Source organism: Mobula birostris, chromosome 21 (assembly GCF_030028105.1).
Source record: "Mobula birostris isolate sMobBir1 chromosome 21, sMobBir1.hap1, whole genome shotgun sequence".
Classification (NCBI taxonomy): Eukaryota; Metazoa; Chordata; class Chondrichthyes; order Myliobatiformes; family Myliobatidae; genus Mobula; species Mobula birostris.
The window spans coordinates 59883053-59909255 of record NC_092390.1 but is presented as its reverse complement, the minus strand read 5'-3'; the positions used below and the strand labels follow the sequence as shown (position 1 = coordinate 59909255).

At 41.2% G+C, this 26203-nt stretch overlaps 1 protein-coding gene across 1 annotated transcript in view; it reads left to right on the top strand.

The window, feature by feature from the left end:
- The window catches only part of ablim1b (actin binding LIM protein 1b), a 279078-nt gene that overhangs the window by 204398 nt on the left and 48477 nt on the right, over window positions 1–26203 (top strand). The window contains exons 10-13 of the mRNA XM_072239588.1: window positions 450–605; window positions 2469–2516; window positions 8050–8085; window positions 17556–17685. Of these exons, the coding sequence (XP_072095689.1) occupies window positions 450–605; window positions 2469–2516; window positions 8050–8085; window positions 17556–17685 (370 nt within the window). The remainder of the gene's footprint in view (window positions 1–449; window positions 606–2468; window positions 2517–8049; window positions 8086–17555; window positions 17686–26203) is intronic.

The window sequence follows — 26203 nt, the reverse complement described above, 5'->3', positions numbered from 1 at the left end:
CAAGTTCACAGCCAAGCATTGAAGATCATTGAAATAGTAGAGGGTAGTCTTTGAGGGTAGAAACAGGTCCAATGACAAATATTGGAGAGAAGTAGATAAAGCTTCAATCTTTTCTATTCTGGATGTTTTCCTGATGTCCTTAGTGTAAGATATACCCAACAAATAGGCAAATAAAACTATAATGAAGAAAGCCCGCTTTGATCTCTAACAAGATAATTGACAATTGATTGCATGTAGCCTGTTAGATCCAGTTGTGCTGAAGCTTCCAGAACATCATAGACCAGCCAAAGACCTTGTTTTCTTAATCACTTGTTCCATTTGAAGTTCTGATCTTCACTCCTGTTTCTATAGATGTGATACTGTTGTCTCATAAGTATTCTTGAGTTGGAGAAGCATGGATACATCAGAACTGCTTGGCTCTAAAATATTCTTGTATGTTACCTTTCCAGGCCAAAGTGGACAATGAGATTCTTGACTACAAGGATCTGGCTGCCATCCCCAAAGTTAAGGCTATTTATGATATTGAACGCCCTGACCTGATCACCTATGAGCCATACTTTGGCGCTACAATTGAGGATCGACATGAACGCCATAGTATGGGCGAGGTATAGTACAACTACCTGGTGATTTCAACCATCCACTGTCTTTTATTTGTTTCGTTAACCATTCTGGGAGTATCTTTCATTTCTGATCCACTTGGAGTCGATAATAAGAAGTGTGTCTGCCCCAGGCGTCCAAATGATGTTGAGAAAAGGTCCAAAGAGCAGGACGGAAACCTGCACTGATTGTGCTGTTTATCAATGACTTAGCATTTGGGAGGGTAGCAGTTCTGGTGGGATACAGACTTGACAGTGATGAGGTGAGCATTTGAAAGAGGAGGGAGTGGCCGGGCCACTGGACAACCAGTCAGCAGACTAAGGGTCCCATGAAATATAAAGAACACAATCTAAATATCAAAGAACTAAAATTACCTTAATCTTTATTTTGCCACCCTATCTTTGACTAATTAAAGAATATATTTTCAGTAATTTTTTTGCAGCATAAATGAGTTATTCTGTGTGAAGTTGTTAGATATTGTGGTGCTGAACGCAGCACTTTTGACAAACTGAAGTGATAATGTGGTAAATTGGATCAGCAAATTTGCTGATGATGCAAAGATTGGAGGTGTAGTAGACAGTGAGGAAGGTTTTCAGAGCCTGCAGGGGGACTTGGACCAGCTGGAAAAATGGGCTGAAAAATGGCAGATGGAGTTTAATACAGACAAGTGTGAGGTATTGCACATTGGAAGGACAAACCAAGGTAGAACATACAGGGTTAATGGTAAGGCACTGAGGAGTGCAGTGGAACAGAGGGATCTGGGAATACAGATACAAAATTTCCTAAAAGTGGCGTCACAGGTAGATAGGGTCGTAAAGAGAGCTTTTGGTACATTAGCCTTTATTAATCAAAGTATTGAGTATAAGAGCTGGAATGTTATGATGAGGTTGTATAAGGCATTGGTGAGGCCGAATCTGGAGTATTGTGTTCAGTTTTGGTCACCAAATTACAGGAAGGATATAAATAAGGTTGAAAGAGTACAGAGAAGGTTTACAAGGATGTTGCCGGGACCTGAGAAACTCAGTTACAGAGAAAGGTTGAATAGGTTAGGACTTTATTCCCTGGAGCGTAGAAGAATGAGGGGAGATTTGATAGAGGTATATAAAATTATGATGGGTATAAAAGAATAAATGCAAGCAGGCTTTTTCCACTGAGGCAAGGGGAGAAAAAAAACCAGAGGACATGGGTTAAGGGTGAGGGGGGAAAAGTTTAAAGGGAACATTAGAGGAGGCTTCTTCACACAGAGAGTGGTGGGAGTATGGAATGAGCTGCCAGACAAGGTGGTAAATGTGGGTTCTTTTTTACCATTTAAGAATAAATTGGACAGATACATGGATGGGAGGTGTATGGAGGGATATGGTCCGTGTGCAGGTCAGTGGGACTAGGCAGAAAATGGTTCAGCACAACCAAGAAGGGCCAAAAGGCCTGTTTCTGTGCTGTAGTTTTTCTATGGTTTCTATGATCTCACTAAAACATAACATGTGAGAGAAACATAGTGAAAGAGTGTCCTCTGGCTGTAGTCTAGAATCAGCTGTGGTAATCTTAGAATAAGAAGTCAGTCTTTTAGTACTGAGGTGAGAAGGAATTTCTCACTCAAAGGAATTTGAATATTTTTGATTCTTAACAGCAGAAATCTGTCAGTACTCTGTAATTTGGTATATTCAAGGGAAAGATAAGTACCTAGATTTTTGACAATGAAGATGCATGGAATTTGGGTAAGAAAATAGCCTAAAGATTGGCTGCAATTTTCTTGAATGGTAGTGATGTTTGTATTTAGAACAATACACTAGAAATCCAAGACTATCAAAGAGGATGTTGGTTAAAAATTGATGCTCAGTGCCGAAAATTAAAAACGGGTTCTTTGTTGACAGTCTCAATACACAAGAAGCGACAGCGACTCAGTTTTTCAGAGTGAAACTGTAAGTTGGTAAATGAGTGTTTTGCACAAAAATCCTTGTGCAATTAAACATGACTAACTTCTGTGATTGCTAAAGCTAACGGGTCAACGGAGATCTGCAGAAAACCTGGGCAAACTCTGCATAACAATGCACCATTTGAATTAATCCTTATTCTGATCTAAATCGGGAGCAAAGTAATAAGTAAATTCAATTGAGTACTTTCATATTTTCAGATTGGGTGGCACAGGAACATTGTGGTTAACACAATGCTTTACAGTACCAACGACCTGGGTTCAATTCCCATTGCTGCCTGTAAGGCGTTTGTATGTTCTTCGTGTGACCATGTGGGTTTCCACTGGCTGTTTCAGTTTTATCCCACAGTTCAAAGTTGGCGAATTGGTCATTGTAAATTGTCCCATGATTAGGCTAGAATTAGTCGGGGTTTGCTGGGTGAGGCAGCTCAGAGGGCCTACTCTACACTGGATTTCCTTAAATAAATATTTTCCTTTACTATTGTTTATAGGGATAACTGGCCACATGAATGAAATTAATTGATTTTGCATGGTGAGGTTATTGCAGTTTTTCTCATGGAAATAGCTGAAGCATCTTTCTGTTGACCCAACTAACATTACTAACATTGAAATTAGAACTGTTTTATAGAGAACCATTGACAGGTTCCTTTCAGATGAGTATCCCCAATTGTCAAACATTCCTACTTTTTAGAGTAACTTTACAAATTGAAAGAAATGCTCACCAATTTTAGTTTAAAAAATTCTAAATAATTTATAAGATTTTAAAATTTTTCATGTCCTAACTTGTCTTATTTATTGCTATTGTGATTTCACTTTGAGCAGGTGGCTTGGTTATAATTCAAGATTGTTTAATGTAATTTCCAGTATATGAGTATAAAGGAGAATGAAATAATTGTTGCTGTGGATCTGATGCAGCACAAAAAAACCCAATAAGATAAAGAGCACAAAATATGAATACATAGACACGAGGAAATCTGCAGATGCTGGGATTTCAAGCAACACACATCAAAGTTGCTGATGAACGCAGCAGGCCAGGCAGCATCTCTAGGAAGAGGTACAGTCGACATTTCGGGCCAAGACCTGAGAAATACATAGGATAGCTTATTTACATAGATTAATTGTACGTACATAAAGTGACATCAGGTACAGCAGTGTCTGTACATTAGGTGACTCCGACAGGAGTATGCAACGTACAATTAAAATCATTTGCTTCGATTGTGCCCTGTCCACAGTGATGCAACATTTAAAAATTCAACACAAAACTTAAAGAAGTGAAAACTTGTTTACTGTGAATATAAGTGTAGCATGTCCCATGCCTTCTCAAATTCAGGGCCAAAATAATGTGTAATTGGACCTTGGTGTCTGAGTTAGTGATCACTCTTGACAGGAACTGTCACAGCCTCATGGTTTGAGACAAATTATTTATGTGAGAAAAGCTGAGAAATTTGAATTAGTGCAGTCCTCTGAGTGTCATCACTGAAGATTGTGGAGAAGTGTTTCAACAAACACTTTCAATCTTCATTTGGGCTAAATCAGGCTAAATCTTTCAAATCTCTTACTAGCTCTTCTTTCAGTTAGTCCTGACAAAGGGTCTCAGCCTGAAACGTCGACTGTACCTCTTCCTAGAGATGCTGCCTGGCCTGCTGCATTCACCAGCAACTTTGATGTGTGTTGCTTGAAATTCCAGCATCTGCAGATTTTTTCGTGTTTGCGAGCTAAATCTGTTGTCAGTTTGAAGTTTAAATGACTGCAGTCCTCTGAGTGTTAACAGTGAAGAATGCGGAAAAATGTTTCAACAAACACTGGAGCTAAATCTGTTGTCAGCTTGAGGTTTTACACGTTATGCATAATGCAAAACTTTGGACAGCTTTGACCTGGTGTAATTTGTAAATCTCATGGATGGGGAGATAATTCCTTTGCAGTGTTTGCAGGTATCAAAAGTGCATTTGTGCAGATTTCTCCTACTAACAATTTCTCTCAAGGTGATAAATAATTTGAAAGTGGAGATGCAGATCTACGTTGAGTGGGAGATGACAGTAACCAAACTTGACCACAGCTTTCCCTTGGCCCAACACAACATCTTACAGAACCACATGAACAGAACTTGTTTTGTATTTGGAATTGGCTTATTATGAAAGGCCTTGATAGAGTGGATGTGAAGAGGATGTTTCCTATGGTGGGAGAGTCTAGGACCAGAGGGCACAACCTCAGAATAGGGGGGCATCCTTTTAGAATGGAGATGAGGAGGGATTTCTTTAGGCAAAGAGTGGTGAACCCTGTGGAATTTGTTGCCACAGGTAGCTGTGGAGGTCAAGCCTTTACATATATATAAGGCAGAGGTTGATAGGTTCTTGATTGGTCAGGGCATGAAGGGATACGGGGAGAAGGCAGGAGACTGGGGCTAAGAGGGAAATGGATCAGCCATGATGAAATGATGGAGCAGACTCAATGGGCCAAATGGCCTAATTCTGCCTCTGTATCTTAGGGTCTTATTGTTAGATATACCGAGATACAGTGAAAAGCTTGTCTTGCATACTGTTCATACAGATCAGATCATTACAGAATGCATTGAGGTAGAACAAGTTAAAACAATTGCAGAATGTGGAATGAAGTGTAACAGCTACAGAGAAAGTGCAGTGTAGGTAAACTTGGTGCAAGAACATAATGAGATTGAGAGTCCAATCTCTAGCAGTAGGGAGCTATTTAACAGCCACCTAACAGCAGGGGAGATGCTGTTCTTGCACCTGGCCATGCGTGTTTTCAGGCTTTTGTATCTTCTGCCCGATGGACGAGGGAGGAAAACAGATAATGCTGGCTGCTTTACGGATGCAGTGAAAAGTATAGCTGGAGTTGATAGAGGGGGGGATTGGTTTCTGTGAAGTGCTGAGCTGTGTCCGTAACGCTCTGCAGTTTCTCGCAGTCACATGCAGATTAATTACCTGGACGTGATGCGTCCTGGGAGGATGTTCTGTATGGCGTGGGAATAATAAACCGAACATTGTTTCCCTTCTTCAAGAAAAGCACTTAATAATTCTCCAGTGTGTTCAACTACCACATTAGTTACAGGATTAATGTACTGCTTTATGCAGCTGGTATTTCCCCAGACTGAAATTATTCTGTCACTGTTTATCTGAAGTTGTGAGGTGCTTGGTAATAGGTTGTTATGAAGTGAAGGAATGGTGAAACCATATTTCCCAATATATTATCATAAATTGGGAGATATCTGCAAAGGTCACACCAGGTTCACTCCCTGCAATTATTTTTGCAAGGTATAGCTTGGTAGGATAATTGTAAGTTGGCATAAACGGTGGGTCAGTCCAGTGATGACAAGCCAGGGAGTGGTGTCACGGCTTGATACCATACGTAGTATAAATTTGGTGCTCTTGGCGGCAGCTAGGACTTATTCAGAGCATTCTGGAGGCTGTGGTTGCAGAAACTTTGTTTTCAACACCTTCTCTGGAAAGGTCCTATAATCAACTCAAGCCCGAAGCTTGAAAGGATGTAAAGGTACCCCTCTCTCTGAATCTTGCTCTCCAGCAGGAATGTTAGCAGTAAAATAACGACAGCAGTGTTTAAATTTCTAGGTCTATTACCACAGACAAAGGTGATATAGGTGCTTGTGTAGTGTAGGTGGTCAGAGTTCATGAGAAAGTACGAAGGACAGAGGTGGGATAGACAGCATAGCACAGTTACCCTGTCACAGTTACCCTGCCACTACATAGCTTTATGGTCAGCAGCACAAACAAGATGCTTCAGGATCTGATGAAGGGTCTCACCCCAAAATGTCAACTGTTTAGTTTTTTCCATAGATGCTGTCTGACCTGTGAGTTCCTCCAACATTTGTGTGTGTGTTGCTTTGGATTTCCAACATCTGTGGATTCCCTTGTGTTCCTGATCAGTAGTTCTCCTTTGGTGCTGCACTGTTACAAGCAGGGCAGCTTTAATAATCATTGACATATTAGACATCTGACAAGCCCCTTCAGGTCCCCTTGTTCAGCAACCCAAGTCCAGCTGCAGCAAGATTTGTTAGATTGCATTCAGGATTTGGGGACATTGGCAGTTCTTTTATTTTGCCTCATTTGAGCCGAGGTCAATCTATAGTGATGATGACGTCAGCTAACTCAATCCAGATTCACGTCAGTGAACTTTATGTGGCTCACCGTCAAACTGTGCAATAACACGAGCAACAGATGAACACTAGATCAATACATTGGATACTTAACACTGCATATACTAAGAAGAGATTTAAATGAATTGGAAATACTGAGGGACTGAAGTCAATTATTATGTTCTCTGTCATACCTTTTATATTTGCACCTCTCCTCTTGTACAGAGGACAGGGATATGACAAAAGGTCATTTTTATATCTTCTGAAATTCCTGAAATAATTAATGCTTGCTTTGAAAGTTTGCCAAGAGCCAATTAACATTCTTATGTAATGCCTCATCCTGGTTTGAGAGCACTTAAAAATATATTTTCAGAAATCCTGCAACATTACATTGATTCTTGATTTAAAGAGCTAAACAGCACTACTAAACATCAAACTATCCTAATAAAGGTATACCCTAATTAGCAATTTGTCAAAATGGAATTTCATTGATCTGATTTGAATGTACATCTCTGAGGGAGTTATTGCTTAATCAGAAGCAAATTATTTTGGAAATCATGCTTTTTTGTCCAAATTACCTGGCAGATGTTTATATTAAAATCTACAATCATAAAAGAACATGTCACTTTATACTACATGGAAAATTTCTTGCCTCTTTTGTTCAGTCATTGAATGTAGATGTTGCCAACAAGGGCACACGGTCTGGTGAAGATATCAACTTTCATTTGTGATCCAGTCGTGAATTTGATGGCAATCCAGTGGTTTTAGGGGCATTATTGCTAAACTAGGATTCTAGATTTGTGACTGACAGAATGAGCTGCTGTGTATAGTTTGAGCCTGTTTTACAAGATCATGAGTTCAGGCCTCTACCACAGTTATTTGGTCCTGCTCCACCTTTGTTTCCTCAGTGATGTTATCAAGTCAGAAAGAGACAGGGACAGAGTGAGTGCATTTGCTTGTACGTCAGAGCCCTTTGTCTAACCTGTCAGATAAAATGAGCTGCTGTTAATCTAGTCCAGGAAGGAGACACAATACTAATCAACTGGTCTGCATGTTTTGCTGTGATTCCTAAACTAAACTAAATGATTCAATGAGGAAAAAAGACTTGTAAGTTTGATATACGTACAACATATTATATTGCTTGTTAGCATTAACAATTCGTGTGTTTTGATTCATACCTTGTCCACATGTTTTCCTGATTTTCATCAGTTTCATTATGACATTTATGGAATATTTTGTTTAATGTATCATGACCTGTTTCATTTTGAATTGTGTGTTTTGCTAAATCTATATGCCCCAGAAACAAACCAAAAGGTTTATGGTGAGTCAGTTTCTGAGACTTAATTAATTTCTATCTGATGTACCCACAAAATGGTTTTACATGTTTTTTTTTCCTTTTCTTTGATATCTCCAGTCGCCAAGGACACTTTCCCCTACACCTTCAGCTGAGGTCAGTATATCCCTTCACATTTGTCTCCCAGCCTTCTCTTTGCAACGTTCTTTTGCTTCATGCAATAGTGTTTGAAGTTCAAATTACATATATGTCACCATACACAACCCTGAGATTCATTTTCTTGTGGGCATTCACAGTAAATGCAAGAAACACAATATAGTCAATGAAAGACTGCACCCAACAGGATGGACAAACAACCAGTGTGCAAAAGACAACAAACCCTGTGCAAATACAAAAAGAAAGAAAAAAAGAAATAATAATTAAAAAAAAATAAGCAATATTATTGGGAACATGAGAGTCCTTGGCAACGGGTTCATTAATTGTGGGAACATTTCAATGATGGGGCGAGTGAAGTTGAGTAAAGTTATCCCCTCGGGTCAAGAGCCTGATGGATGAGAGGTAAAAACTGTTCCTGAACCTGGAGGTGTGAGTCCTGAGTCCCCTGTACCATCTTCCTGATGGTAGCAGCAAGTTGAACGTACTGGTCCCTGAGCCTGAGTGTTTGAGGGGTATTAGGGCCTTCTGTGCATCAGCAGAGCTGTAAAGTTTAGGTTAACAGTTCTGATGGGACGTGTCCAATTCCAGCTGAATGGCAACAAAGGCGATGTGCATGGAAGCATTTGAGTTACTGTGCAGCAGCTAGGAGGGAACAATGATCAACATTAACCCAGAAAACAGTCAATTCATGTCCACTGCAATTACATTTATCTTTTTTTAAACAGATAGATCTACTTGGGATGGATAATACTACATTTGTCTAGGGCACATGCAAATCCCAATTTCTGGTCACACTTAAAATGAACAAATTAATATGTCCAAGCCATGCGACATTAGAGCTATTTCCAGTTGAGCTAAGTTTATTTTAAGTCTTATTTTATCTGGTAGTATACTTTTGAGTAACAAATTGGGGAGAGGAACAGAGAACACTAGTTTTAGTCTTTCTTCACGATTCTTCTTCACATCCTGATTCAAGTTTTGCGTTCAGTTTGTGGAAGGAAACTCACGTATTGTAGTTCCAGGTGTCAATGAGATGAGCCAGTGAGAAGTATAGGCTGTCTCTGGGTTATGATACCAAAGTTATGGACAACCTTATGTATAGTTGAGCTCTCATAATATTGTTAAACTCAAAATCCCGACTTACGTACATACATTCTCACCTGTCAATGCTAGAACCAGTTTCCTCTTGTTTTCTGCTTCTAGTAATTATCCATTATTGCAGTCTTGTGTTCTTTTGATGCCATTCATTACTGTGGAGTTGTGGTCACAATATTGAGTGAATTTTGTGTACTTTTTATGAATCAAATCAGTTTATGGACATCTGTAAATGCGGAACCTGTTTGTAGGAGCTATGTATCTGTTCTCTATTTGCTTTGGATTCTGTATTGCATGGTTATTATGGTAACTAATCACTTGAGTGGAGGCGTGGAAAACGTGAAGTGGATAAGTTGCATGTTCTTGCTTATTTTATGGCAGTTTGTAACTGGGGACCGGTGGAGATCGTACCTTTGCTGACCACTTAGTATTGCTTCAAGTTTGTATGTTTGCCAATTAATATAAGTTTGAATAAAGGATTTGACTCATAGAACAAGAAGAGTACAGCACAGGAACAGGGCCTCCGGCCCACAATGCTGTGCTGAACCAGCTAAAAAGAAAATCAAAAGACACCAAAGACTAATCCCTCCTACTTACATAATGTTCATATGCCTCTATCTTCCTCATATTCATGTGCCTGTCTAAATGTCTCTTAAAATCCTCTACCATCATACCTGGCAGCGTATTCCAGGGATCCCCCACTCTTTGAGTGAAAAACTTGCCCCTTACGTCCCCTTTGAACCTACGCCCTCTCACCTTCAATGCAGGCCCTCTGGTATTGGATATTTTTACCCTGGGAAAAAGATACTCCCTGTCTACTATATCTATGCCCCTCATAATCTTATAAACCTCTGTCAGATCTCTTTGCAACAATCATTTTATTGGAGCTGAGGGTGTGTCATACAAGTACGTGGCAATCACAGGTTAGCAGCGATTGTTTTCTTTTGATTTTGCCTCTACGTTGTTTATTTTCTGAGGAGAGCCCGGACAGATCACTGAGCCGTTTCTGGAGTGTTGTGTCACTTGCTAAATCCTGTCAGCAGTCTACACAAGGCCTAATCCATCCCCATCATCCTTTGCCTCTGATGTTCCTGAACTCTCTCTTGTAGTAAATCTATCCAAGGCTCCAGTATGGGGTTGTGGCGGCTGCTTGCTATTTCATAAACTTACACAATAGTTCAATGCCTAAATTATGAATATTCTCAGTTGCCATTGATAGGCCTCTCTGAAGATCACACCTAATCTTTTCTTGTTGAATTAATCAGATGTCCCACTGACCTCCTGGTTATGTGATTATCAGTATACTGTGTGATTTTTTTTTTCTACTGCTCTCGGTATCAGGTTTGCAGACATCCCACCCTGCAAAAACTGATTTCAGGGAGGTAGCACCATCAATTTGCGGGAGACTTCCGGGAGAGGTGGGATGTCTGCAATAGAGTAGCTCCTTAGCAGCTGGCCAGCTAATTTAAATAACATCAGCTATGCTAATGAACGAATGACACCTGTTAAACTCACCTCAACATGTCTTTTACAGTCTTAACCCACCATGGGCAATAGAAAAGTCGCTGTTGCAAACAGTGCAGCGAGGAACACTGTCATTATTTTTGACCCCTATTAGGCAGGGGTACACTTTAGTATAGTCTGGGGTGATGTACGTTTTATATATTTTTTTCTGGAACACTCTGCCACGGCACCCTCTCGCTCTCTCTCTCTCTCGTGGTCGCTCGCACGCTCTCTCTCGCTCTCCCACTTGCTTTCTCTCTCGCACTGTCGCTTGCTTTCTCTCTTGCTCTCTTGCTTGCTTGCTCTCGCGCTCTCTCTCTCGCTCGCTCTCTCCCTCTCGCTTGCGCACTCTCTCGTTCTCAAAAAAAATTGATTTCCGTGATATTATATATAATTTGCGGGCATTAGGGAGCCACTATTCATATGTGGGAGACTCCCGGAACTTCCGGGAGAGGTGGGATGTCTGGGTTTGTTTTACCCTACTAATGTCTGAAAACAATTACATAAAATGGAAGGCCCAAAGCAGCCAAATGTTTAAATTGTCTACCCTCCTAAAACTCTTCCTAAACCATTACATCTCCTCTTCCTTTGTCTCCTGAAGCCCATCACCCCTACGGGGTTGCAGGCCTTTGTCCTCTTAAGCCCATCGCCCCTGTGGGGGTGCAGGCCGCCAACAGCAGCTCATCAGAGTCCTCTGTCCTAGGACGAAGATTGATCAGCCTTGTGGCTTCCGGTTTCACCACACGACATAACTCTTCTAGGCGAAGATCTTTCCTCTCCCAGAGTTGAGGTCTTTGGATCTTCTTTTGGCATTTCTGTAGCACTGGGTTTTAACGAGTCAGGGTTGCAAGCCCCATGCCCACCCCCTGTCCTTTCACAGCCAGGACTGGATCTGTCCATGGTGAAGTGATCACATCTTACCTAGAGCAAAACGCAAGCTGCTGGAGGAACACCACAGGTCAAGCAACATCTGTGGTCGCAGGGATAGTCGACGTCAGGACTGAAGCTTCAATTATTCCTCTGCCTCCACTCCTGCTGGCTAACACATGAAGTCCTTCCAGCAGCGTTTTAGTTCCTCTATATTGCAGCATCACAGTCTCTAGCTCCTCCTTACCCTCTTCTCATTCGTGCAGGATTCATTTTCTGTGTTGTGTCTACCTTCCTGTCTTGTGATGCTCCTAAATAATCTTGCTGTCCTCTCGGCTTTCTATTCGGTTTGTTTTCTCAAACAAGCCATTGAGTTAGCTTAGATTAAAATAACATTTTTTTCTTCCTTGGCGTGTTTCCATTGACTGGCCAGGAGTACACAGCGACTGTTGTGCAGTAAACTTGTTCTTTTCAGCGGGAAGGTTTCTGACAAAGCTGGAACAAAAGTTGTATTTCTTGGAGCTTTCTGGTTGGTTGTGATGTTGACTGAAAACTCAGTTTCTAAAGAATTGAAGATGTTGAAGGACTGTAGAGGGGCCTCTACATACCCGCCTTAGCCAAGCTGATGTTAATCAAGCATTATGGACTTGGAAGTACAAAATTTTCCACTGAAATCAAAAGTGCAATTAGGAACTTATAAAAACAGTTTCAGTGAAAGTTTTATTCAATACAATTTTTAGTCTGCTTAAAAAGGCCCAAACTAATCCAACTAAAATCTTAATCAAAGTAAATCCCAAGTACATTTACCTGTGGATTGATCTGCCTGCTGTTTGCTTCCTCACAGAGATTCTCCCTGAGGTTCAGCTGGTAAAGCTACTGAACAACTTTGGCTGCAGAAATCCCAGCTGGCAACACAGCCAAGGCCCTGAGCTAATAAGGTTGCATGATCACTGAAGCAAATTTGCTTGGGACAGCCAAACATCTTGAATTTGTTGCAGATTTCCATCTCATTACTAGCTGGAAGTTTCCAGAACGCTCATTTTGACAACAAGAAAAGAAAGGGATTTGACAAAGGAAAGGGCCAGTCGTACATAGAAATTCTTCTTTGTTCATTTTGCCGCTGGCGTTTAGGGCAGCGATGAAGATGACCCCATCTCTGGAAACGTACGTGGCTTCCTTCATCGTGTCCGTAGCTTCCTCTCAGTTTTCGTCACTGTCAGTCGTGCAAGTCCCGGCTGGAGACTCAGGAATACCGTCGCACTCAGATGTAGAAGGAACTTCATTGCTGTTGCCGTAACAGTTTAGTTTGACCAACCAGGGTTGTTAGCTTGGCAAAAACTACATCATGAAGACAAAAGAACACCCCAGGCAACTCTGTGAAAAGCACAAGTCAGGAGATGGATACAAGAAAATTTCCAAGTCACTGAATATCCCTTGGAGTACAGCTAAGTCAATCATCAAGAAATGGAAAGAATATGGCACAGCTGTAATTTTGCCTAGAGCAAGCCATCCTCAAAAACTGAGTGACCATTCAAGAAGGGGGTCGGTGAGGGAGGCCACCAGGAGTCCGAGGACAGCTCCGGAGAAGTTACAAGCTTCAGTGGCTGAGATGGGAGAGACTGCGCATATAACAACTGTTGCCCAGGTGCATCACCAGATGCAGCTTTAAGGGAGAGTGGCAAAGAGAAAGCCACTGTTGGAAAAAAAAACTCACATGAAGTCTTGGCTAGAGTTTTCCAGAAGGCATGTGGGAGACTCTGAAGTCAGCTGGAAGAAGGTTCTATAGTCTGATGAAAGCAAAATTGGGCTTTTTGGCCATCAGACTAAACGCTGTTTAGTCAAACACCAAACACTGCACATCATCAAAAGCTCACCATTCCTGCTGTGAAGCATGGTGGTGGCTGCATCATGCTGTGGGGATGCTTCATTACAGTAGGCTCTGGAAGGCTTGTGAAGGTAGAAGGTAAAATGAATGAAGCAAAATACAGGGAAATCCTGGAGGAAAACCTGATGCATCTATAAGAGAACTGCAACTTGGGAGAAGATGTGTGTTTTCAGCAAGTCAATGACCCCAAGCTTAAAGCCAAAGCTACATAGGAATGGCTTAAAAACCACAGTTAATGTACTGGAGTGGCCAAGTCAGAGTCCAGACCTCAATCCAATTGAGAATTTGTGGCTGGACTTGAAAAGTACTGTTCACTCATGATCCCCATACAATCTGACAGCTTGACCAATTCTATCAAGAAGAATAGGGAAAAATTGCAGTGTCCAGATGTGCAAAGCTGATAGGGACCTATCCACTGAGACTCAAGGCTGCAATTGCTGCCAAAGCTGCATCTACTAAATACTGACTTGAATGGGGTGAATACTTATGCAATCAATTGTTTTGTGTTTTATATTTGCAATTAATTTATACCACTTTGTAGAGATCTATTTTCACTTTGACACGAAAGAGTCTTTCTCTGTTGATCAATGTCAAAAAAGCCAAATTAAATTCACTGTAATTCAGTGTTGTAAGACAATAAAACATGAAAACTTCAAAGGGGTTGAATACTTTTTATAGGCACTGTACATTATTAGTAGGGGTGTGGAGGACTATGGTCCTGGTGCACGTCATCGGGAGTAGGCCGTCTAAATGACTCAGCATAGACTAGACGACCCAAAGGACCTGTTTTCGTCTTGTACTTTTCTATGACTCCATATCACGCCTTGCAGTCTCTAACTCTAAACTCACCTCATCAAACTAAAGACAAAACATGAGATTGTCACAAAACTCTTTGCTCTTACCACACTCCACCCATATTACTAACTACCATAAGAAACACACAACAGGAAATACAATGCAGATCGAAAACAGATACGTGTCTCTTACACGCTTAATGATTCCAGTTCCAGTTCGCCCTCCGTAATTCGGATGTGCTGTGCCCACCCTGCCTGAGGTCAGGCACATCCTCCTTTTGCCTCTGGGCAAAAAGATTTGTCTGGATAAAGAAGAGCTTAAGCTTTGGATGTAATTGGATGAATCATTATAAATATTAAAAACATGCAAATCAGTTTCTACTGAAGTTGATAAGTTAAAAACCTGCCACCAACCAGTGTATTTTGCAACGCAATTCCTTATAGTTAAATTTGCTTTAAGAGGGTTGATATATTTTTAGAGTGCCAATTTGGAGTAAGATGAAAGTGGCAAAGAGATGGTTCATCACAACAAATAGTTTTAATCACCCATGAGTGACATGTTTTGAAAAGATTAAAATAATCTTTAAAATAAATGTATCCTTTATTGGGATACTGAAATACAGTATCAGTTCATAGTTCGTAAGATGATTTTATTTTAAATTGCAATATTTAAAAAAAACTTTTACTAGTGGCCTGATTTCCAGAAGTCCCTGCTTAATTATGTACCTTCTTTGAAGGCCTCAAACTGAATGCAATGAGAAGCAACTCTTAATGATTTAAAATCAACCGGAGCATGTGCACTGTTTAGTAGCTCTAGCATGATGCTTTTAAAATTAATGGAAGAGAAGGGAAATCCTGAGTTGTATCTCTGTGTCAGTTATCGATCCATTTCACAGTCTCTGCCAGCTACCTCCCAAATTCTCAGCTCATGTCAGCTCTTACCTCTCCAATTCCCATGGCGTTGCGGTTAGCGTGTCACTATTACAGCTCAGGGCATCAGATTCCTGTGTCCCCGTAATGAGTCTCTGTATCTCCTTCCTGTGGATTACAGTACAGTATCTGGGTTTTACCCTGGTGCTCCAGTTTTCTCCCACAGTCCAGAGAAGCACTGGTTAGTAAGTCGATTGATCATAGTCAATTGTCCTGAGATCAGGTTGATGTTAAATCATCTAAGGCATCACAGCTCAAAGGGCTGGAAGGGCCATTTTGGGGGGTGGGAGGGGATGCGGTGGTGTGTGTGTGTGTGTGTGTGTGTGAGAGAGAGTGTGAATCAGGTTTATTATCACCGGCATGTGATGTGAAATTTGTTAACTTAGCAGTTCAATGCAATACATAATCTAGAAGAGAAAAAATAATTATAATAAATAAAATAATAATAAATAAACAAGTAAATCAATTACGTATATTGAATAGATTTTTTAAAACATGCAAAAACAGAAATACTGTATATTTTGTTAAAAAGTGAGGTAGTGTCCAAAGATTCAATGTTCATTTAGGAATCAGATGGCAGAGGGGAAGAAGCTGTTGCTGAATTGCTGAGTGTGTGCCTTCAGGCTTCTGTATCTCCTATCTGATGGTAACAATGAGAAAAGGGCATGCCCTGGGTACTGGAGGTCCTTAATAATGGATGCTGCCTTTCTGAGACACCGCTCCTTGAAGACATCCTAGGTACTTTGTAGGCTAGTGCCCAAGATGGAACTGACTAGATTTACAACCTTCTGCAGCTTCTTTTGGTCCTATGCCCCTCCATACCAGACGGTGATGCAGCCTGTCAGAATACTCTCCATGGTACACCTATAGAAGTTTTTGAGTGTATTTGTTGACATGCCAAACCTCTTTAAACTCCTAATGAAGTATAGCCGCTGGCTGTCTTGCCTCCTTTATAACTACATCGATATGTTGGGATCAGGTTAGATCCTCAGAGATCTTGACACCCAGGAACTTGAAGAGTGTGAGAGTGAGAGAGATATTCAAACACTACCTGTTCTTGTTTTCGATCTTGCTTTTTCCCAAGGCACACTGTAGCTCATGCACTTTTCCTATGGGTGGCTAGTCAATCCCATGTCTTTCTGTCAATTGTTTCCACAATTTACCACTGGCTCCCTTGTCTCTGTCTGTATTTGTCCATTTTTTGACCTCATGGCCCACCTTCTGCCCTCTTTCTTCAGCACAAATGTTAACTTCCTCATTATCCATGGTGTTCCCAGACCTTTATCTCCTGTTGCTGGTGATAACATCTGTGATCACCATGCAAGTTGTTGGTCAGACTTCAAAGCAAGCAAATCCATTCCATAGATGAGAGAATCAATACAGTTTAGAGACACAATTTTATTTTGACCAAGACTGACCTAGAAATCACAATCTTGACATTCATGTCAGAATGTAAGAACTGGAAGTCATTTGATGTGTACTTAGAATGGAGATGAGGAGGAATTTCTTTAGCCTGAGGGTGGTGAATCTGTTGAATTCGTTGCCAAAGGTGGCTTTGGAGGCCAAGTCATTGGGTGTATTTAAGGCAGAGGTTGATAGATTCTTGATTAGTCAGAACGTGAAAGGTTATGGGGAGAAGGCAGGAGATTGGGGTTGAGAGGGGAATGGATCAATCATGATGACGTGGCGGTGCAGACTTGATGGGCCAAATGACCTATTTCTGCTCCTATGTTTTACAGTCTTATGGTGTTATAGACTCCGTGAGCCTGTTTGAATCTTCACTTTGATCTCTGTCTCAACTTTCTTTCCTCACCGTTGTTCTGTATCAAACCTACAGTCATTGAATGTAATGAAGTGATTCCAAAGATCTCACAAGTATTTTACATCGTCATTTGTTAAGCAGGAATGGTTTCTGAGAGCATAGAATTCTTTCCTTTCTCTCCATTTCAGATGTCTGGTCTTCTGTAAGTCTACTGTCCGCTCTTGCCCTAAGCTAATTGGAGCTAGGTTGTTAGGTGCTTAATGATGGCAGGTTAGGGGAAACTCCCTGCTTCATTACACCTGTGCCATTATCTCTGGATCTGCCCAATGGAAATGCAGCATGACCCTGTAGTGTAGATAATTAAATCTTCACTGCCAGTCAGCCAAGAGGCAAGAAATATATTATAGTGCAATGATCTTTAAGTAGATGATGCCAGTGATGGATGATAGAGTTTGATAGATTCAGCTGTAGAGTGTGATGCATTCAGTTTAACTATTCATACATTTATCTATTGTGTGTCCATTCCACTGTTGAATTTTTTCTGAGCCTTCTAGCAGAGATGTTTAAAACATAATATGGTATGCCTCTCTTCCTTATCTGGGGAGAGAATGTAATCTATGCAAATATATTTCAGGGATACCAGGATGCTCGTGATCGACTGGTGCACAGGTCGTCCAGTCAGGGGTCCATCAGCTCACCCAGCTACAGTCGTCACTGCTATACGCCTACGGTTACACGCTCCCCACAGCACTTTCACAGGCCTGGTAAGTAAAGCAATCCGTCGTGGAGCTCTGAGTTCTGATCTCCAAACTCTGGCAGCCGGAGAGGTGTTCTGATGGAAAGAGACTACAAAATTAGTCATAATACTGATCAATTTCTTTTAATTGGCTGGCCATAAAAATCATAATGAGCTGCTGTTTTTTCACAGGTTGAATCACAATGAGGTTTAATATGTGGCATGTTTTGTGAAATTTGTTTTTGTGGCAGCAGTGCAATGCAGTACATAATAAAAACTATAAATTACAGTCAAAAGTGTGTGTGTAAAAAAGAGAAAAAGGTGGAAAATGAGGTTTTTTGAGAAAAATAAATTTTCTATGACTATGGGTGCAGGTTGATGGGATAAGCAGTTTACATGTTTCAACACAGACTAGATGGGCCAAAGTGCCTGCTTCTGTTGTGGAGTTTTCTATGACTCTGCAAGTACTCATCTATTTTTTAGTATTACGCTGTTTCATTTCAAGAGTAGCATCAATGTAAACTGTGAATTGAATGTCGATGTGAAGATTTTTATATGTATATTATGGTGTCTAAACAAGGGTTTGACTGAGAGACCCTCGTCTCTGAGTCGGAAAGCTTTGGGTTTCACTGTCACTGCAGAGACTAAGATTGACCTTCTTATACTGTAGCATTGCACAATTGGGCAAACTTGCTTCGAATTGAATTGTCAAACCCAGCCTGTTCTGTTAAGTATGTTTAGAAAAAACAATCCAGTGTACTATTTTGAGGGAAAGCAATTAAACTTTGTGTCAATCATTATCAATATACAATATAAACCTCACAAAAGTATGTTGCTAATTATGAGAACTGGTTGTGTTCATATTGTTACTTCATTGGCTATGAAGCACATTGGGAAATCCTGGCAGGTGTCTGAAAGGCACTCTGTAAAGATTCATTTATTATCAGTGAATGTATACAGTATACAACCTAAAATTCGTACTCTACACAGATATTCACAATCAAGAAACCTCAAAGAATGAATGATAGAAACATCAAAGACTCCTTTCCTACCCTTCACACAAACAGCAGCAAAAACATTAACCGTCTCCCCTCCCCCTCCATTCATGCCAGCAAAAGCACTGAGTCTTCCCCCCCCCCCACCATGCAAACAACAGCAAAAGCCCCCCCCCCCCCACCGCCCCAAAGAGACATCGATGCAGAAACCATCAAAACTATAGTCCACAACCCAGCAATTCGGTATATCAGACAGTCTCTCTCGGACAATAGTACCATCGAGGGAGAGAGCGGTCGCTCCTGCAATGACAAGTAAGGGAAATTAGCAACTCACTGTTCCGATGCTACTATTGTCCAAGCCCTCCCCCCCCCCGCCCCTCATTGAGGAACGACAGGCTCTCAACTCTCTTCAGATTTAGCATATGATTTTAGCGGCTTTGTTTCCATTTTGTCTTCTGCTAAAATCTTTCTCAGTGTTTTCTCAACATGGGAGGCTTGCTTTTGATTTAGATAAATCTCAGTAATGTAAAAGTAATGTTTAATTATTTGGCACCTTCCCAACATTTCAGCATCCAAAGGCATTCATTTCATTCAGGCTGGAATCCCTGACTCCTGTATAATTTATTGTTCGATGAGCATTCCAGAGAAAACCAAGGGTGTTGTTTCAGCTCAAAATTTTACTTTTGAATGAGCTGTCGATGAGTAGTTAACGTGCCTGTACATGATTATTGTAAATGTCTGAATTGTGAACATGCATGGGTCTAGGAACAGATGAGACATTTTAGCTGCAGTACCCTCACTAATCTACATTAACTGAGATCCTCAGGGTTTAATCAGAACATCTCAAAGAGGACAACTTTCCTGATAGGCTGAAAGAGGTCAGTAGCGTGAATCAGGCCAAAAGTTTAGTCAAAACATCTTTTTTAGCTCAATATTGGCATAAATTCCTGCTCCAGACACCTTCATCCCTTTCATCCGCCCACATAATCTCCCACGTGACCCTCACACGCTCTTTCCTCATTGTTTGCCTCGTAGACAGTGCTGACCACCTGTTCCTCCCCAGATGTAAATCTATACCCTCACTCATCCCAGTCGAAGTTAGTCATGGACTGAGAGCCCTTAAATGAGCTCACAGTGTTGATCAGCCTGTGACCTGAAACTTAATCCAGAACTCTTGCTTCCCAGACAATGAAAAATCATTTCCTGTGTTTTTATACCTCGAGGATTCTTGAAAACCAAATACAAAAGCTTTTGGAATACAATTTATTGTTACTTTACGAATGCTATCATGATGTCCAGCTTTGATAGACTTTCTCTGGAGAAATTTCCATTGCTGAAGCAGCTGGATTTTCTCAGATATCCAAAGTGGAATTGCCCCAGATTTGTCTCTCACATTAAGTCATAGAGCAGGGAGGTAGGCCCTTCACGCCATATAGTTAATGCTGACCAGGATCCCCATCAAAGCTAATCCCATTTGTCCACATTTGGTCCATATCCCTCTAAATCTTTCCTATCCATGAACCTTTGAGGTGCTTTTTGAATGCGTCTGATATACCTGCCTCAACCACTTCCTCTGGCAGCTCATTCCAGATCTGGACTACCCACCGGTTGAAAGAGTTGTCCCTCATGTCCCAACTAAATCTTTCTCCTCTCACCTTGGGGTGCCACAGTCGTGTAGTGGTTAGCAGAACGGTTTACAGTACAGGTGACCAGGGTTCAATTCCCACCGCTACCTGAAAGGAGTTTGTTCGTTTTCCCTGTGACTGCGTGGGTTTCCTCCAGGTGCTCCAGATTCCTTTCACAGTCCAAAGACGTACCAATTGGTGGACTGATAGGTCCTTGTGAATTGTCCTGTGATTTGGCTGGAATTAAATCAGGGGATTGCTGGGCGGAGCAGCTTGAAGGGCCAGAGGGGCCTATTCCACGCTGTATGTCAATATATAAATAAAATTCATCCCATGACCTCTAATCCGCATTTTAACATTGTTTTGCTTCTTTCTCCTCTTTCTTTTTCTCTTGGATTTCATGTCTCTACCAATTTAAATGTGCTCCCTTGACCCTCATTCCACAAGTGTAATTTTAGATATTCACCAGCCTTCATTCAGCACCACAAATTGTGTTATGCATGGTTTCCCGGTCTCCACGCTATCACAGACCTTCAGCTCCATCCCTCTTTCTCTGCAACAAAATCTTGTTTCACTCTGACAACTGCCGGTTCAGATGAAGTTCATCGATCTGGAACTTTGTGCTGGGTCACCCTGATTTCTGCCTGGTCGTTCTGGGGGAGCTGCAGTGAGCGTGTTGGAGTATCCCAGACATTGCTGGTCACGTATTGCTGTCTGGTGGTACAGAATGGCTGGAAGCAGGTGCAGGCACAATGAGCCCAGTGTTGTTCCTTGTCAGACTCAGGTGATGGTCAGGTATCCATAATATTGGGCCTCAGCATGGACCAGCTTTAGTTGACAAATCAGCCATTTGAATGGGGTTGCTGATTCTTCCTAAAAATAAGAACTGGAATGAACTATTCAGTTTGATTAGCCTATTCCATGAGGAATTTCATGACTCTGGAAGTAAGAGGTAAGACCCTCAAGCTTGACTCAATATCCCAAAAAGGTCCATGGCCGTTCTAATCATGGCTTTAGTTAGTTACTGCCATTATGCCACTGGCATTTAGGGCAGTAATGAAAGTCCTCCATCTTTGTCTGTCCACGTCGTCTCACTCAGATGTAGAAGGATTCTTCATGGCTGTTCCTGTAACAATTTGCTTTACCAGTCAGGGTTGTTAACCCTGAGCTGAGCCCCCAAACCTGGAGGACTGGTGGACCACTCTTAATCTGGCCTCTACCCTTTGACCTGTTTGGCGTGGGTGACCCTACCAAGAGCCAAAGCATAAAGTCTTGACTCCAGCCAACATAGCTATCTGGGTCATTGAGACACTTAACCCTCCAAACCCTATGACAAGGTTGTGGTCCTTTTGGAGGAATCATGGTCTTAAACTCAACCTAATTTTCCTGTTACTGTACTGTTGGGTTCCAATTTGTTGTCAGCAGAATAACTAACTAAAAAGTTTCCTGAAACTAACTGGAATCCCGAAGAAGGATCTCAGCCTGAAATGGTAGCTGTTCATTCATTTCCATTGATGCTGCCCAACCTGCTGAGTTCCTCCAGCATTTTGTGTGTGTTGCTTTGGATTTCCAGCATCTGCAGAATTTCTTGTGTTTATAATTAGTTTTCCAATGTTTTTCTCTTTACTTTCTGAAATAAACTGTTGCACTTGCTACCATCTGATGTACCTGAACTTTTCCAGAAGTCTGGAGATTTTGAAAGTGGTCACTATGTTGAATATGTTGAGATGCAACTAGTGTGGTAGTGTAGTGGGTTGTGCTTGTCGCTCTCACTTTCAGCTTCCTCTGCTGGTTAGCAATCTCGTGAAAAGGCGAGCTGAATGTGTAAGTCCCTCCATGCCAGTGCATAGCTTCTCCAACAGCAAGCCTCATGTAGTGCCTCCTCACTGACAGCACATGGAAACTGAACTCTTTTCGGACTCAGGCTGAGCTACAGAGGACGGGGAGGATGTCTGGCCCCTGCACACGTAGTTGCAGGCCCACCCATGTGTGGACACGCCCTGGTGCTCGTGAACCAGATCCCCAGCAATGGGTAAATAGCCCCAGTGCCCTGTGGACAGCCTCAGGAGAGACGAAGACTACGGGAGTAAGCCCAGACAGAAGATCTGGAGCGGAGCCCCTATAGCAGCCAAACATCATTGAACATTCTTCCGGCAGCTCCTGCAGCCAAGCTGATGCCAAACATATATTACTTCATATCCTTTCCTTTGGACTACACTCATGAGGCTGAGAGGGGAATCTTAACAACTGGGCATCTCAGGATCTCCATACTTTCTGCCCAGGCTTGTGATAATGATGATCATCACCCATTGTCCTCTGAGACAGACGGATGCTGCCAGCCACCACTAATGCATTGGCTGTCTGTGCAGTCATCTGTTTTACAAATTCTGAGCTCTAATATTCAGGTACTGGAACTCCTCATCAAATTCTTTATTAAATTTGCAACATTTCAATTTGATCATTCGTACCTAAGGAATTTAGCTTTTAATCATGGCATGATGTATCTTCCATAGGTTTAATAGGAGTGTGTATGCATCACTTAAACAGTGCACATCTTCTTAGAGTTTTAGTATTTATTGTAGCATTCATCAACTTTAATAATGGATGCTTCAATATTTAGCTCAGAGAGCAGAAATAGGTCCAGAAGCCACACTCAGGTTGGAGGAACAACACGTTATATTCCGTCTGGGTAGCCTCCAACCTGATGGCATGAACATTGACTTCTCTAACTTCCGTTAATGCCCCTCCTCCCCCTCGTACCCCATCCGTAATTTATTATATATATATTCTTTTTCTCTCTCTCCTTTTTCTCCCTCTGTCGCTCTCATTATACCCCTTGCCCATCCTCTGGGCTTCCCCCCTCCCCCTTTTCTTTCCCTCTTGGCCTCCTGTCCCATGATCCTCTCATATCCCTTTTGCCAATCAGCTGTCCAGCTATTGGCTCCATCCCTCCCCCTCCTGTCTTCTCCTATCATTTCGGATCTCCCCCTCCCTCTCCCACTTTCAAATCTCTTACTAGCTCTGCTTTCAGTTAGTCTTGACGAAGGGTCTCGGCCTGAAATGTCGACTGTACCTCTTTCTAGAGATGCTGCCTGGCCTGCTGCGTTCACTAGCAACTTTTATGTGTGTTTCCAGAATAACTTGTAAGAATGTGCACTCTTGATCTCTTTACTTGATCCAGTTAAGCAAATGAAATGTTTAAATGTCTTCACTCATTACATTTTCATTTCACTCAGATTTTTTTCATTTAAAACCTGGCTGCTCCCAAACTTCACAATCCATGTAAATTATTTAATTAAATCACATCTTAAATTCATCCATTCCAGAAGGAGAATTATGTGACCTGCATCAGGCTGGTCCAATTCTTTAATTGCCACAATAAATGGAAAAAAGATCAGCCTTAGTTTTGCGAATAATTGACTCTAATCACAGTCACATTGATGTAGAAAACCATATGATTTTCTGTACAAGCCAAATTTTAGTTAAAGATATTTATCATTAACAATGCAACATGTCAGCCACAATTTTCACAGTTAGGGCAAAGGAGCAACAAAATGACTTTAATTGTTGTTCATATTTCAATATACTGCAGCTGAATATAGATCTTTTTTATCTCCATAATGATTGATGTTGGCGGATTCCAACATATTTTACATCATCGTTTCCCAATTCCCTACAAATTTAAATCAAAACCAAGCTTAGGTGGCGAGGTAGAGATACAGCTCTACCAAAGGAGGTGTAAGGTGCTCCTTCCCTCCGCTAGCCTGCAGGTCACCCTTGGGCAAGGTGTAACACCTGCTTAGACCCCCTTCCCCCAATCAGGGTCATGGGAAAAGGTGGTGCACATCACAAGTCCTGGTTATGCAACCACTGACATCAGGCAGACAATCTTTGAAGAGAATTGATAATGGCTGGGGTCACCCATCTTGTAAAGACACTGCCCGGAAGAAGGCAAATCACTTCTGTGGAAACATTCGCCAAGCGCAATTGTGGTCAAGACCATGATCACCCACGTCATACGACACAGCACATAACGAATGAATGAATAGCCTAACTGTAGATTTTAGTGGGCTCCTGTTCAATCATCAGGCCATGCTCTAATCTTTTTAAAGTATCGTCTTCTCGATGTGTTTAAATGTATTGTGTATTATATAATTTAGACAGTATAATTTATAGCAGGCATACAGTTATCATAGTTCCCATACTATTAAACATCCAACAATTGATTTCTTTCATTTTACTGTCTGTGAGATGTATTTTGTTTCTTTTTAGTCAGCATAAAACCATAACAATTCTATCAGGTAAAATATTAACGTATAGAGCAATTTTAATTATCTTTGTTTATTTATGACTTAAAATAGAAGCCACCCATGGGAAATGTAGCCATCACCTGAAGGAGATTTAATTTCACTTCTGACCTGGAAAATAAGTCTTTCTTTTTTTCATCAAGTATATTTAATTTGTTATGCTTTCCCAACATTTTTTTTTGCTTTAATGCATGTCATCCTGACCAAATTGATTATAGTAAGAGAATCTGAAGCTTCTCTTACAACAGACCTTACAACAAGAATGAATGAATTTGCTTCTTACACGGGAAACTAAAGTTCTGAAAGGAATTGTCAAATTGCTACTGCAATGTTCTCTCTTTTTTCATTCCTCATTCAGGATCCTCACGTACTGCTTCTCTTCACCTGCCCATCACCTCTCCCTGGCTCCCCTCCACCTTCCCTTTCTCTCCTGGTCCATTTCTTTTCCTATCAGATTCCTTCTTCTTCAACCCTTTGCTTCTTTCATCTACCACTTCCCAACTTCTTACAACATCCCCCTCTCTCGCCCACCCACCTTTCCCCCCCAAACTCATTTCACATCACCTTCTAGCTTATACTCCATCCCTCCCCGTCACCTTGTTAATGTGGCTTGTCCCCTTCTTTTCCAGTCCTGATGAAAGGTCTTGGCCCAAAATGCCGACTCTTCATTCCTCTCCATAGATGCTGCCTGACCTCCTGAGGTCCTTGTGTGCGTTGTTCATTATATCTCCACCCTGCATACCACTGTCCAAAGAAAGACAAGAACATAGAAGCATTGAAGCCGAAGGAGGTCATTGGGACTATTGTGCATGCTCCTTCATAGCCGTTCATCTGCCGCTGTGCCTCTTTCTTGCAAATCTTTAAAATTAAAAAATCTATCCCTATCCCATATAGCTATAGAAGTGATTCATTGACAGCGTTAAAATTTGAAAATCTGTCCCTATCCCAGAGAGTCATAGAAGTGTTTCACTGAATATGTTAAATGTGCAGATAAACTAATTCTCTGACCTGCTGGTGTCTGAAGATAAGAGGGAACAGAACTGTAGGTTAATTGGTCATTGTAAATTGTCCAGTGATGGGATTGGGTGGAAGTGGCAGTTGCTGGGCAGTGTGTCTCAAAGGGTCTATTCTGCACTGTGTCTCAATAAATCAATAAAATACAACAGGATGTTCAATTATAGACTTAATGTCGATACATATAGATCCAGTAAGGAGTAATGTTGATCTTATTACTATTACTAGGTACAAATGCATTTCACATGCAATATATAAATAGACGTCCCCTGAAGGGATGTTTTGATTGCCTGACATTTGACTCTACTCATGAAACCAATAACAAGGCATCAATTTCAGCTCCCAGAGCCCATTATAAGTCTTGAACTTTAATGATTGTATTAGACATTCCAAATCAGGATGCTGTCCACAGTTACCCAATCTGCAAGTAAAGCAAGTTTAATTTTGTTCTCAGTATCAAAAGTTGAATTAATGGTGTTATAGGTAAGGAAAGAATAAACATTTCAACATTCTTTTGCCCTCATTCCACAGAATGTGTTTGTGAAATAAAATGAGCTACACTTTCATTTCCTAAATGCAGTGATCTGGCATTTTCTAATCTTGTT